At 33.1% G+C, this 12,617-nt stretch overlaps 1 protein-coding gene across 1 annotated transcript in view; it reads right to left on the bottom strand.

Annotated features, from left to right (window-relative positions):
• Window positions 1-12,617, bottom strand: part of LOC123543173 (solute carrier family 22 member 6-like) — a 41,228-nt gene that overhangs the window by 26,413 nt on the left and 2,198 nt on the right. Inside the window, exon 2 of the mRNA XM_053531583.1 lies at window positions 11,634-11,716. Within this exon, the coding sequence (XP_053387558.1) occupies window positions 11,634-11,716 (83 nt within the window). The remainder of the gene's footprint in view (window positions 1-11,633; window positions 11,717-12,617) is intronic.

Genomic DNA, 12,617 nt, shown 5'->3' with positions numbered 1-12,617 from the left:
GTTTGTCAGTATCATCACCCACATCATATGACACAAGATGCATAACACTGGCACAATTTTTCATGAATTATTCCCCTTTTTACTTAGAATTTCAGGTTAAAGTTTTATGCACTTTCACTCTATCTCTGTTATTACGAGTGGATCTGATTCGAACTTAAACAACTGTCAACATCATTACCCTTATCATATGACACAAGTTGCATAACTCTGGGACCAATCTTTCATGAATTATTTTCCCTTTTTACTTAGAATTTTAGGTTAAAGTTTGGTGCACTTTTACTCTACATCTGTTATTACTGAATGGATTTGATTCAGACTAAAATTAGTTGTTCAACATCATCACCCACACCATATGATGCAAGGTGCATAACTCTGGCACCAATTTTTCATTAATTACTCCCTCTTTGTACTTAGAATTTTAGGTTAAAGTTTTAATGCACTTTCACTCTGTCTCTGTTATTACTGAATGGATTTGATTCAAACTTAAAATAGTTTGTTCAACAACATCACCCACACAAGGTGCATAACTCTGGCACCAATATTTAATGAATTATGCCCCTTTTTGCTTAGGATATACTTATATAGTGTTTTGATAGATTTTATTTTTCCTGTCTTATTACTTTAAGTTGACATTTTTGACATAGACTCAGGCTATTGTGTAATATCTTCATCCCACAATTGGAGTCATTAAACACTCCAGTGACAGCTCTAGTTTCCTCAGATGTGCCGAGTTTCACTATCCACCATCGAAATAGTCGAACGCGCTGTCTCCTGTGACAGCTCTTGTATTATTCCCTTTACTCAATGTTTGTTCTGGGCATAACTAAAATATCACAATTATTATTTCAAACTGCATGCAAATTCAGCAAGTTCATTTTAAGAACCATAACGTTGAATGCCAATTTAATTTAATTATCTCCCTTTACCAAGGTCTTGTTGATTTAGTCCACATTCTGACAACCGCAAGTACTTATGGTTTTACTGATTCATTGTTTTAATGATTTACAATATTTCTTTTGCAGATTGACAATAAGGACACCTTAAAACAATAGAAAAACTAAGAGATGAAGTAAAAAAGGTATGTAAAACGTTGTTAATCTTTGATGATAAGCATTTTGTTTCCACGTTATTTTTGCATGCAACAGTATCATTGAAAGTATACCTGTAGAAAGTGAAACAAGGTAACGGCACAAAGAACATGGTTTGCTTGTCCTTTCATACAGATACAAGAATTTTAGCATGATCTAAAACCAGTATATCATGCTTGCATGAGATGTTGAAAAAGCAATTGATTAGGATTGCACAGCAAATATTTTAGCACATTTGTTAGATTTAATCTAAATGATCGCGTTAGAATGGAAATAGATCTTTTTTATAGTTGTACCAGTCAATTTACAAATAATGCATTGTAATTAATCACTTGGGCCTTTGTGATTACTTTACTGTAAAACCTGCTTTAGCAGTCATCTTTATTAATCAGCCAACATATCTAAAGTAGTTGCCTCATTTCCCAAAACTCATTGTATAAATTACCTGCATTATAAAGCCACCTTTTTCCACTGGGTTGGCTGCTTAATACTGGTTTAACTGTACTACACATCTGACATGATATTACCTAGTATTTCACTCAAAAGTAAAATCCATTTTCCGATTTGAAAGATGATATTGTCTAATTTGACAACTATATATGAGTTTGATGAATTCAAAGAGATTATTTGCAGAATGTTTGATTGATGATTGTATTGTGAAAGAAAGACTTAATTGTTGTTATAATGAATTTATGACATTTGTCACATGTTAACATGTACAATTACTTTTCAGTATGCAGTAATGGCCGCTAATCATAAGGCTCACTCTGGTGAGAACGAAAGTCAGCAGAAAAAATCCAGTAGGACTGCTAAGAGTAAATTATTTATAAAACTGTTTGCTTATGAATCAAGCCTTCCCATGCAAAAATGTGTCTTCTCAATGTGAAAAAGAATATTAATAAAGTGTCAAATTGGCAAATCACTAAACATTTTGAATTGGAATTGTAGGTCTAAACTTTCCAGAAAATGAGTTTAATTGTAGTTTTCTGAAATTATAATCACAAGTGGCAGAACATAGGTTTCTGATGATATAACTAAATAAAATCATGGTAATTCATCAGATTTATTCAACAACTTATTAAATTACTATGAAGTAATTTGTAAAATACAAGGAATTTCAGGAGGTAACAAGTTTCAGATATGTAGGAAGAAAATTACCTGCACACAATGATAAAATATAGATTTTGCAGAAAAAATTTAATGTTTAAGAAATTTGAAAAGGATTAAAGAACTATGCAAACAAAGATGACGTATAAGGTAGATCTTTATTAGTCCCCTACTGTTCCGGGAAACTAGAGGAAAGCACTTGTCCGCCCATCATTCTGTCCAGCTGGCCGTACCGCAATTTTGTGTCTAGTCCATAACTCGGTCATCCATGAAGGGATTTTAATATTACTTGGAACAAATGTTTCCAATTATAAGACGACATTGTCATGCGCAAAACTCAGTCCCCTACCTTAAAGGTCAAGGTAACAATTTAAGGTCAAAGGTCAGTAGTGGTTTCTTGTCTATGATGAGTAGATGTGCTCTGGAGAGATGCAGGTTCAAGGTCACACATAGATGTAAAGTCAAAATTTGACATTAAACTCTTACTTGTATGTTTTCCTTTGCAGCGACACTTTGAGAATGAAAGGGAGCCCTTGGTGATGAAATGAGCAACCAAGCAAGAAAGTAAAGGTAATAGATATAATAATTTACATTGACAAGTTTTTGCATGTAATTCATGCTCTTGTGTATTAGACTTTCAGAATTTCAGTGTAAATTAAAGTATGATCTGTGTGAGACAAAAAGCTTTTGAGTGAGTAGTGAAAATATAATTTTCAGCAATCCCATAAAAATGGGTAGAGACCCCTATTGTTTTTGGGGTCACTCTGTTAAAGGTTAAGGTCACAGGGCCTGAAACATTGAAAACCATTTCCAATCAATAACTTGAGTACCACTTGACCCAGAATGTTGAAACTTCATAGGATGATTGTACGTGCAAAGTAGATGACCCCTATCGATTTTGGGGTCATTCTGTTAAAAGTCAAGGTCACAGGGGCCTGAACATTGAAAAACATTCCGGTCAGTAACTTGAGAACAACTTGACCCAGAATGTTGAAACTTAATAGGATGATTGGTCATGCAGAGTAGATGGACCCCTATCGCTTTTGGGGTCACTCTGTTAAAGGTCAAGGTCACAGGGGCCTGAACATGGAAAAACCGTTCTGATCAATAACTTGAGACCTCTTGACCCAGAATGTAAAACTTTATAGGATAATTGGACATACAGAGTAAATGACCCCAATAATTTGGGTCACTCTATTAAAGGTCAAGGTCACAGGCCTGAACATGGAAAACAATTTCCGGTCAGTAACTTGAGAACCACTGAACCCAGAAGTTGAAACTTCATAGGATGATTGCTCATGCAGAGTAGATGACCCCTACGATTTTGGGGTCACTCCGTTAAAGGTCAAGGTCACAGGGGCCTGAACATTGATAACCATTTCTGATCAATAACTGAGAACCTCTTGATCCAGAATGTTGAAACTTCATAGGATAATTGAACATGCAAAGTAGATGACCCCTATTGATTTTGGGTCAGTCTTAAAAAGGTCAAGGTCACAGGGCCTGGTCATGTGAAATCATTTCCAGAAATAACTTGATAACCCACTTGACCTAGAATGTTGAAACTTAATAGGATGATTGGACATGCAGAGTAGATGACCCCTATTTATTTGGGGTCACTTGATCAAAGGTCAAGGTCACAGGAGCCTGAACAGTGACTTGAGAACCACTAGGCCAAGAGTGTGAAACTTAGCAGGATGACTGGACATGCCAAGTAGATGATCCCTATTGCAGCCAACCATCAGTGTCTCTTTGACTTTCGCTCATGACTCCTATTGACTTCTTGCCTATACCACTTTGCATTGGGGGAGACATGCGTTTTTTTGCAAAAGCATCTTCTAGTTATATCTGTCTCAGTACAAACACAATAGAAATTTGATTGAGAAAAGACAAAAAATAGTGTTTTAATGCATTTAATGTGTCAAGTAATAATTTCAAAGCCCTCTTTACAAAAACAACAAATATTTTCATGTTTATCAAAATTTTCTTTTTCTGTTACCTTTTGACATTGTGCAAGTTCCTATAGATATAAATGAGAATATTTGTTTGTCTTTTCAGTTCTCTGTTGGTGAAAAAGTTCGGGCATTGTATAAGGATGGACATTCCTACAAGGCCAGGATTATAAGGATTAACAAAAATTGTAAGTATATTTAGTTTATACATGTATTTTTAGTGGCACTGACTTAATAAGTAACTGAGAGTAAACTGTGATCAAGGTTGACTACACTTACAATTACATAACATCTCACTAACTCCCTTGCAATTACTAAAGCGAAGAATTTTTAGAAAGAAATCAATACAACTGAGTCATGATTCCCAACACTTTCACCTTCTATCATTAAAGGTCTTGAATACTTTTCAAGTTATTCTCTGGACAAGCATTTTATTGTTTTATATGAAAAAAGTAAGAATTAAAAAAGAAACGTAATAGGCTGACCTACTTCGCAATTGCAGCTATCATTGTGTGAAGTATCAAACATATACCACTAAAACTTCTGAAGTCATGCTCAAGATACTTAGTATAAAAAGCAAGGTAATAGTAATTAAAACATTCCTCCCAGTATGCAGTTACTTGGGACCTAATTTTATCATTCACCAACAATCAATTAACATATATCATTATGTCAATAGCATTAAAAGTTACTTTTTGCCAGTAATTGTTTGCAGTATATTAATAGTTATCAATATGTTCCATTGCAGCCTACAAGTGAAGTATATTCAAGATGGAGTGGTCCCATGATGTGGATGGTGAAGGACTCGTTACTTATGGTTGAATTACCTGAATTACCAGAAATTTTCATCTTATGAACCAATAGAGATGTTAGATCTTAATCAAACTTGCACTTGTATCAATCCTTACGAGAACCAGTCAGATTCCATATTACAAAATCCTATGAACTGATTTTATGTCAAATTAACTCCCTGTTTCAAATTAAAATAGGTATGTCCAGTAACTAATGAAGATGCTGAATTGAAAACTATCAGGGAGAAAATTAACTAATTACAAATAACCTCACTTTATTTTTATATGTTTTATATATATTTGCATGCATGACCATCTTGTTTTTTTCTGTGCTAGCATCTTTATACTTTGTAATACCATTTTGTAATTTCATCCAGTTTTGTGAGGCATAGTTTATTTGATTTTGAACTGGTTGTGACTTTGGGTAGATTGACGGGGCAGTCTGTCGCGTCCATTACCTCCCTTTGTGTTTCAAATTAAAATATTAGGTTTATTTCAGTAAGTAATAAAAGATGTTTTGAAATTTGATTTATACCCTGGGATGGACTCGGACAATCAGGGTACATAACTATGGACTAATTTTGTCAGATTACCTCCCTTTGTTTCAAATTAAAATGGATATATCTCAGTAGCTAATGAAGATACGATGTGGAAATCATTAATGATGAAAGATGGGCTCAGACAATCAGGAAAGATAACGTTGACAAATTACCTCCCTTTATTTTTATATTGCATATATTGCATGGCCCTCTTGTTTACTGACCTAGCTTCATAACTACTTTGTAATACCATTTATGACTTATCCAGTTCATGAAATTCATCCATTTGATTTGGTTTTTAATATAAAGATGAACAGGATTTAAATTGTATGCATTATCCTGTCATGTATTGTCATTTTATTAAAAATATGATATAATTGGTATTATGCTCTTGTTTAATTATTGAACTGATCAGTTTAAGTCGTGTGGCCCCTGAAAGTTTTAATATCCCCGCCGATGAAATTGGGAGAGGGGTATTGAAATGGCATTGTTTGTCCGTCAGTCAGTCGTCCCGTCCGTCCGCAGCCATTTCTCAGTAAACTAGAAGGTAGAATTTCAGGAAACTTAAATTAAACATGAACCAACATACTGCGATGATGCCCATCAAGGTTTTATCGGATTGGTCAATTTCCCTTAGAGTTTTTGCCCTTGATTTAATGAAAAATCCACGTCTGCAAGCCATTCTCGTAACAAGCTGGTAGAATTTCATAAAACTAAAATAAATATAAAACATACTTCGATGATGCCTGTCTTTTTTTTTCATTGGTCAATTTTCCATAGAGTTATTGCCCTTTAATTGAATGTTAAAAAATCTACAGATTTGTACATAACAAACCAACCCATTGGTAGAATTTCATTAAACTTCTTCATTCTTTCCATGAACATTTAGTATAAACATCTGAAGTTTTGTACCCACACCTGGCCACCACCTTACCTTGATCACATCCCCTCCCCCTGCCCCTCCCATCCACCCTCAAATTATTTTTTTTTATTATTTTATTTTCAAACGTTCCATGAATATTTATTAGCATGCAAAGTTGTACTGTTCGCCAACCTCAACTCTAGGTCTTGTCCAGCACCCCGATAATGCATCAACATCCCCCACCCTTTTTTTAAACTTTTGTGATCACCCTTCGTCCGTCTCAGACCGTCCGTCCGTGTGTGCATCCGTCAACAATTTCTTGTCTGCACGATAGTGGTTTCATTTATAATTTTATTTTAACCAAACTTGCACACAACTTGTATCACCATAAGATCTCAGTTCCTTTCTTGAACTGGCCAGATCCCATTATGGGTTCCAGAGTTATGGCCCCTGAAAGGGCCAATATTAGCTATTTTGACCTTGTCTGCACAATAGCAGCTTTATTTATGATTTGATTTTAACCAAACTGGCACACACTTGTATCACCATAAGATCTTGGATCCTTTCTTGAACTGGCCAGATTCCTTTATGGGTTCCAGAGTTATGGCCCCTGAAAGGACCAGAATTAGCTATTTTGACCTTGTCTGCACAGTAGCAGCTTCATTTATGATTTGATTTTAACCAAACTTGCACACAACTTGTATCACTATAAAGATCTTGGTTCCTTTCTTGAACAGGCGAGATTCCATTTTGGGTTCCAGAGTTATGGCCCTGAAAGGGCCAGAATTAGCTATTTTGACCTTGTCTGCACAATAGCAGCTTCATTATGATTTGAATTTAATCAAACTTGCACAAAACTTGTGTCACCATAAGAACTTGATTCCTTAGTTGAACCGGCCAGATCCCGTTATGGGTTCCAGAGTTATGGCCCCTAAAAGGGCCAAAATTAGCTATTTTGACCTTGTCTGCACAATAGCAGCTTCATTTATGATTTGAATTTAATCAAACTTGCTCAAAACTTGTATCACCACAAGATCTTGGTTCCTTTCTTGAACTGGCCAGATTTCATCATGGGTTCCAGAGTTATGGCCCCTTAAAGGTCTATTTTGGCTTTTGCAGCCATGTAGAGACTTCATTTATGGTTTAATTGATACAAACTGCAAATAACTTCACAACAACAAAAATTCTTGGATTCCATGACAAATCAGATCCAAGCGTAGGTTCAGAGTTATTTATATCTGATACCTACTCCTGATTGTAATCAAAATGGATTTATATCAGTAGGTACTTATAGGACTTATTTGAAATTTCATTATTGTCATTAGTTGGACTGAGCCAATTAGGGTAGATAACTATGGATTATTTTATGTCAAATTACCTCCCTTATTTCAAATTAAAATGGGTATATCTCCACAACTAATGAAGATACTGATCTGAAATTTCATTTATGTCAACAGATTTATTTGGCAGATCCTTCTTTTGTTCACTTACAATACTTTCTTTTAATTACTTCCCTTTTACGTTGCTATAAATAGCTTATTTTAGTAACTTTTATAATTAATAGCCATAGGGAAAAACTGAGACCACTTATTCTGTGATACAACATGGATGGTACCTGTATATATACAAATCACTATTTTATTATTTTTTTTATACATTAATAGAAAATAAGTGTTGTTTGTAAATGTATGAAGTTCATTTTATTTGTAAATTAAAAATGTATTTTAAATCTGAAATCATTAATCTATTCAGCACCTGAATAACTTCATATCACATTCTTGATATTTCGTTTCGCATCAAGATTGTGTAACTGACAGTTGCTGATAATTTTATGTAATAAGCAGATTTTATTTGTCTACCAATGTGATTGCTTTAAAACTTAATTCCTGACATAAAGGTATATGTTCTTATTTCATATAAGTAACCTCCCCTGACTTTATTCAATCAAAGCCTTGAAATGTCTGATGGTTGCGGGTTTTTTGGTAGATTTATTTTCTGTTTTTTCATTGTTTCAATTCAAGTCACTGTGTTTTTAGCTCTACTATTCTATGAATAGTCGACTCGCCCATGCGTCCGCAATGGCGTCCACGTCCCGATTTGGTTAAGGTTTGTATGTAAGCTGGTATTTCAGTAACCACTTGTGGGAATGGATTGAAACTTCACACACTATTCACTGTGATAAACTGACTTGCATTGCACAGGTTCCATAACTCTATTTGCTTTTTTACAAAATTATACCCCTTTTTCGACTTAATTTTGGTTAAGTTTTGTTTGTAAGCTGTTATCTCAGTACTTACTAATGGAATGGATTGAAACTTCACATACTTGTTCACTGTCATGATCTGACATGCACTCAAAGCAAGTCCCATAACTCTACTCTTTTTTTTTTTCAAAATTATGCCCCTTTTCAACTTAGCAGTTTTTTGTTAAATCTTGTATGTAATCCAGTATCCACTAATGGAAGGATTGAAACTTCACACACTTGTTCACTGTCATGCTCTAACATGCACTGTGAAGGTCCCATAACTCTACTTTGCATTTTTACTGTAAAAGTTTCCCATTTAAGCAACTGTGTTTTGTTTTTTTTCATCTATTTAGTAATTTACGAAGTGGAACTTCTGAAGTTTCTCGGTTTTTGAAAAAAAAAAAAATTTTTAATCACTTCAAGCTACTTCGTAAATTTACGAAGCTGTTATTGTACATAAATAACAAATTATGTCAGATTTACATTCTTCACATTTGTAAATTTTCCACAATTTTCATCTTGTCGTAAATTTACGAAGTGGAACTTTGAAGTTTCTCATATATTTTGCAAAATAGAAATTGTAGTCACTTCAAGCTACTGCGTAAATTACATTTCTTTGCATTTTTAAGTTTTTCACACTTTTTCATCTTGTTCGTAAATTTACGAAGTTGAACTTTTGAAGTTTTTCCGATTTTTTCAAAATTTACATTCCTTATATCTTTCACTTTTTTGGCTTGTTTGTAATTTACAAGTCCAGCTGCTTAACTTTCTCAAATGTTTGCAAAAAAAAGAGAAATTTTAATCATTTAAGCTACTTCGTAAATTTACGAACAGTGACAAATGCACATTTTTTTTTTATACAAACTGATTGTTCCATTTTTATTTGTTACCTTATTTCGTGCCAACCTTGGCAAACTTCGTAAATTTACGAACTACTTCTTTTGAACACTTTTAAAATCCAATTATGTATTAGTTATATGAAATTTTTTACGACTTATTCCATTCGTAAATTTACGAACATGTCTTAATTAATAATATCTTAGTGCTAAAACTTAAGTATGTTTTTATTTCTTATGAAATGCCGTTTAACGGTTTGTTGTAAATTTACGAACTTATTATATTTGAAAATTTCCAAATAACATCGCTTTGGCAAACTTCGTAAATTACGAACTACTTCTTTTGAAGACTTTTAAAATCCGATTTATGTATTATGAAATTTTTACGACTTATTCCATTCGTAAATTTACGAACTTGTTATTAATTAATAATATCTTAGCGCTAAAACTTAAGTATGTTTTGTTTCTTATGAAATGCCATTAAACGGTTGTTCGTAAATTTACGAAATTATTATATTTGAAAATTCCAAATAACATTTTTATTATGTATTATATGTATTATATATATATGAAATAAATGTATCATGACATGTCATTTTATGTTGATTTTTACTTCCGTTGAAAAATTTACGAAGAAAGTATGTTGTAAATTGGGAAAAAAGCACGTAAATTTTTAGGTGATGAGGTTAAATGTGTGAAGAAAAGCGTGTTGATTTTTTCTTCGCTAAAAAATTTACGAAGAAAGACAAACAGAATTTGGGAAAAAAGCGCGCTTTTTTTTAAGGTTTTGGTTGAAAAAGAGGAATCTCGATATAAAATCCTCTTTTAAAATACAACCAGTTATTAGAAAACGAGTTTTTGTTTCTATTCTATTTTAAAAATGCCAAATCAAGTAAAAAGATGACCACGTCGGAAATCGAACCCGGACTGCCGCGGCAATAAAGAAGATTTGTCCACTGTCGTTATCAATAACGCTTTAGACGATTTAGTGTTCAGTGCGCGTTAAATATAGATATTTATAATTGAGGCTATTTACTTCGCGTAAAGCGTTATAAACGCTTTTCGATTTTTATCGTAAAAGGTATTAAAAGCAACTAATTCTCATGTGTTTCTGTAACATATAGTCTGTCAGTAATTAAGTTTCAAAGCATTCTTAAGAAATGCAGCATTAATTTCCAGGTATCTGAAACAAAAATTTTCTTTTGGTTTTCGAACGATCTGGAGGCAAGTTTCTTTAAGTGTAGAAGGCATTAATCAGATTGATTTATTCTTTAATGGGAAAATAAAGAAGACGTTTTGAAGTTTCGGCAGTAAAAAATAAACATATGATATACAAAATATTACATTTTAGTCTTTCAACATTTAACTTATTAAACACTTCGAACAAAAATGTCAAAATGCACGACTAGCATTTTATTATTTTATTCAGCTCAATTACTGATTTCAATATGAAAGGACACGCATGTAATATATTCTGTTAAATAAAAGAAAATTTGACTCTGAATGAAAACCAAATCTTACACTTTCATAGCGTGTACAAAACACTGTAGACAATTTCAGTCTGACACAGAAACAAACTAATACTAAGTACTCACTGTGTCTTCAGGTCTTCACTCAGACATTTCTGCTTTCGTATGGATTACAAAAAAATCGTGCATTTGAATATATACTCAAACGTGGAAATTATAAGATAATAGTCAGCGTTATGATGTAAAAGGAATCGTTATTGGCTCGCATCACATAAATGAACCGAACCTCAAACCTAATCAGTCAAGTGACTGAATCGCGTGACTTTACTAGCACTATTGGATATATTTGATCTTTTTAACCTCAAAGTTTTACACTTTAACATGGTAATATTTGGACCGGAATCATTTTCAGATTTGACGTTTTTGCCAAAGATAAAATATTTGAACATAAGGGTAATTTTGGCTAAGAAACTTAGATTGATTTGATAGATTTGCATGGAATAGTAATTAATCAGAATTGCCAGTTTAAAAAATACTAATTTTCTGAAATTAACTATTGCGATTGCGAAGCAGAGACACTTTTATGACGAAAACATTTTTCTGGGTAAATGTGCGTGGAAAAAATCTGCCAGGACAGTATTAAAGTGGAGCTGTAAACACGACCGTCACGATTTTTAAAAGAACTGAAATGTACGTGATATTCATTTACTCAAAAGTAAAGGGTCAATGTCCAGGTTGAATTACCTAATGTTTGCAAAGCGCCACCTGTAAGACCTGCAATTCCAACAACGGTGAAGCAAATGTTTGTTGCCTTTCTTCGACCAATTCTGTAAATTGTAAATTTTGCATTTCAGAATGTTAATTCTTTATCAAACGTACATGCTAATAAAATACTTATATTAAAAAAACCCAAAAATACTCATTTGTTATTGCAAATTTAAAGAAGCAGTAACGTAATTTATATAACAGCAAATAAACATTATAATTATAACTGTTAATTTCAAGACAATTAAGTGCCTTCATTTACAATAGAGCTGTTGCTAGTCTGCATTAATATAAACTTGTGAGACTTATTTCAGTTATCACGTGGGCGATCAATCACCGCAAAAATAAGATTGGTATTTTTTTGTCTGAATATCTTAAATATCTCTATTTACGATTTACTTTTACACTTGTGTTTACGATAGAAATGTCTATTAAGGACAATGTTAATGTTTATTTAAGATATTAAAAAAAATACCAGTCTTATTGTGTACATATAGGAACTATATATGCCGATTGATTCAGTGTGTAATTGATAAAAAATTCAGGCGCCTGTGGATGAAATTTACAGAAGTTTATGAAGTGTATAAAAACTGCATTATCACCATTTAATAAAGTCTGAACTTACATTACGGCTTGTGTCGACGCTAAAAGACAAAATAACTGTAGGACTGACTATAAACTTGTTTCAGTAAGTTTATCACTTTGAACAGCTAAAATAACAACACCATCGGCGACCTTCAACTTCGCCTTCCAAGGAGCAGTCGTTAGTATTATTTGGGAATAAACGAACAGCGCCGCTTAACGTCATAATGTTGAAAACTACAAAAAATTTACGCTAGGTGGCTCTGTAGATTATGACGAAAAGTAATACAGTGGGTAACGATCTAATATTATCATCATTGAACCAAAATTTGTTTTTAGGATGAACCGTTATATCTAGAAGTTTCAAACATACAAATTAAC

This window comes from Mercenaria mercenaria, chromosome 19, assembly GCF_021730395.1.
Source record: "Mercenaria mercenaria strain notata chromosome 19, MADL_Memer_1, whole genome shotgun sequence".
Classification (NCBI taxonomy): Eukaryota; Metazoa; Mollusca; class Bivalvia; order Venerida; family Veneridae; genus Mercenaria; species Mercenaria mercenaria.
This window is presented reverse-complemented; position numbering and strand designations above follow the sequence as displayed.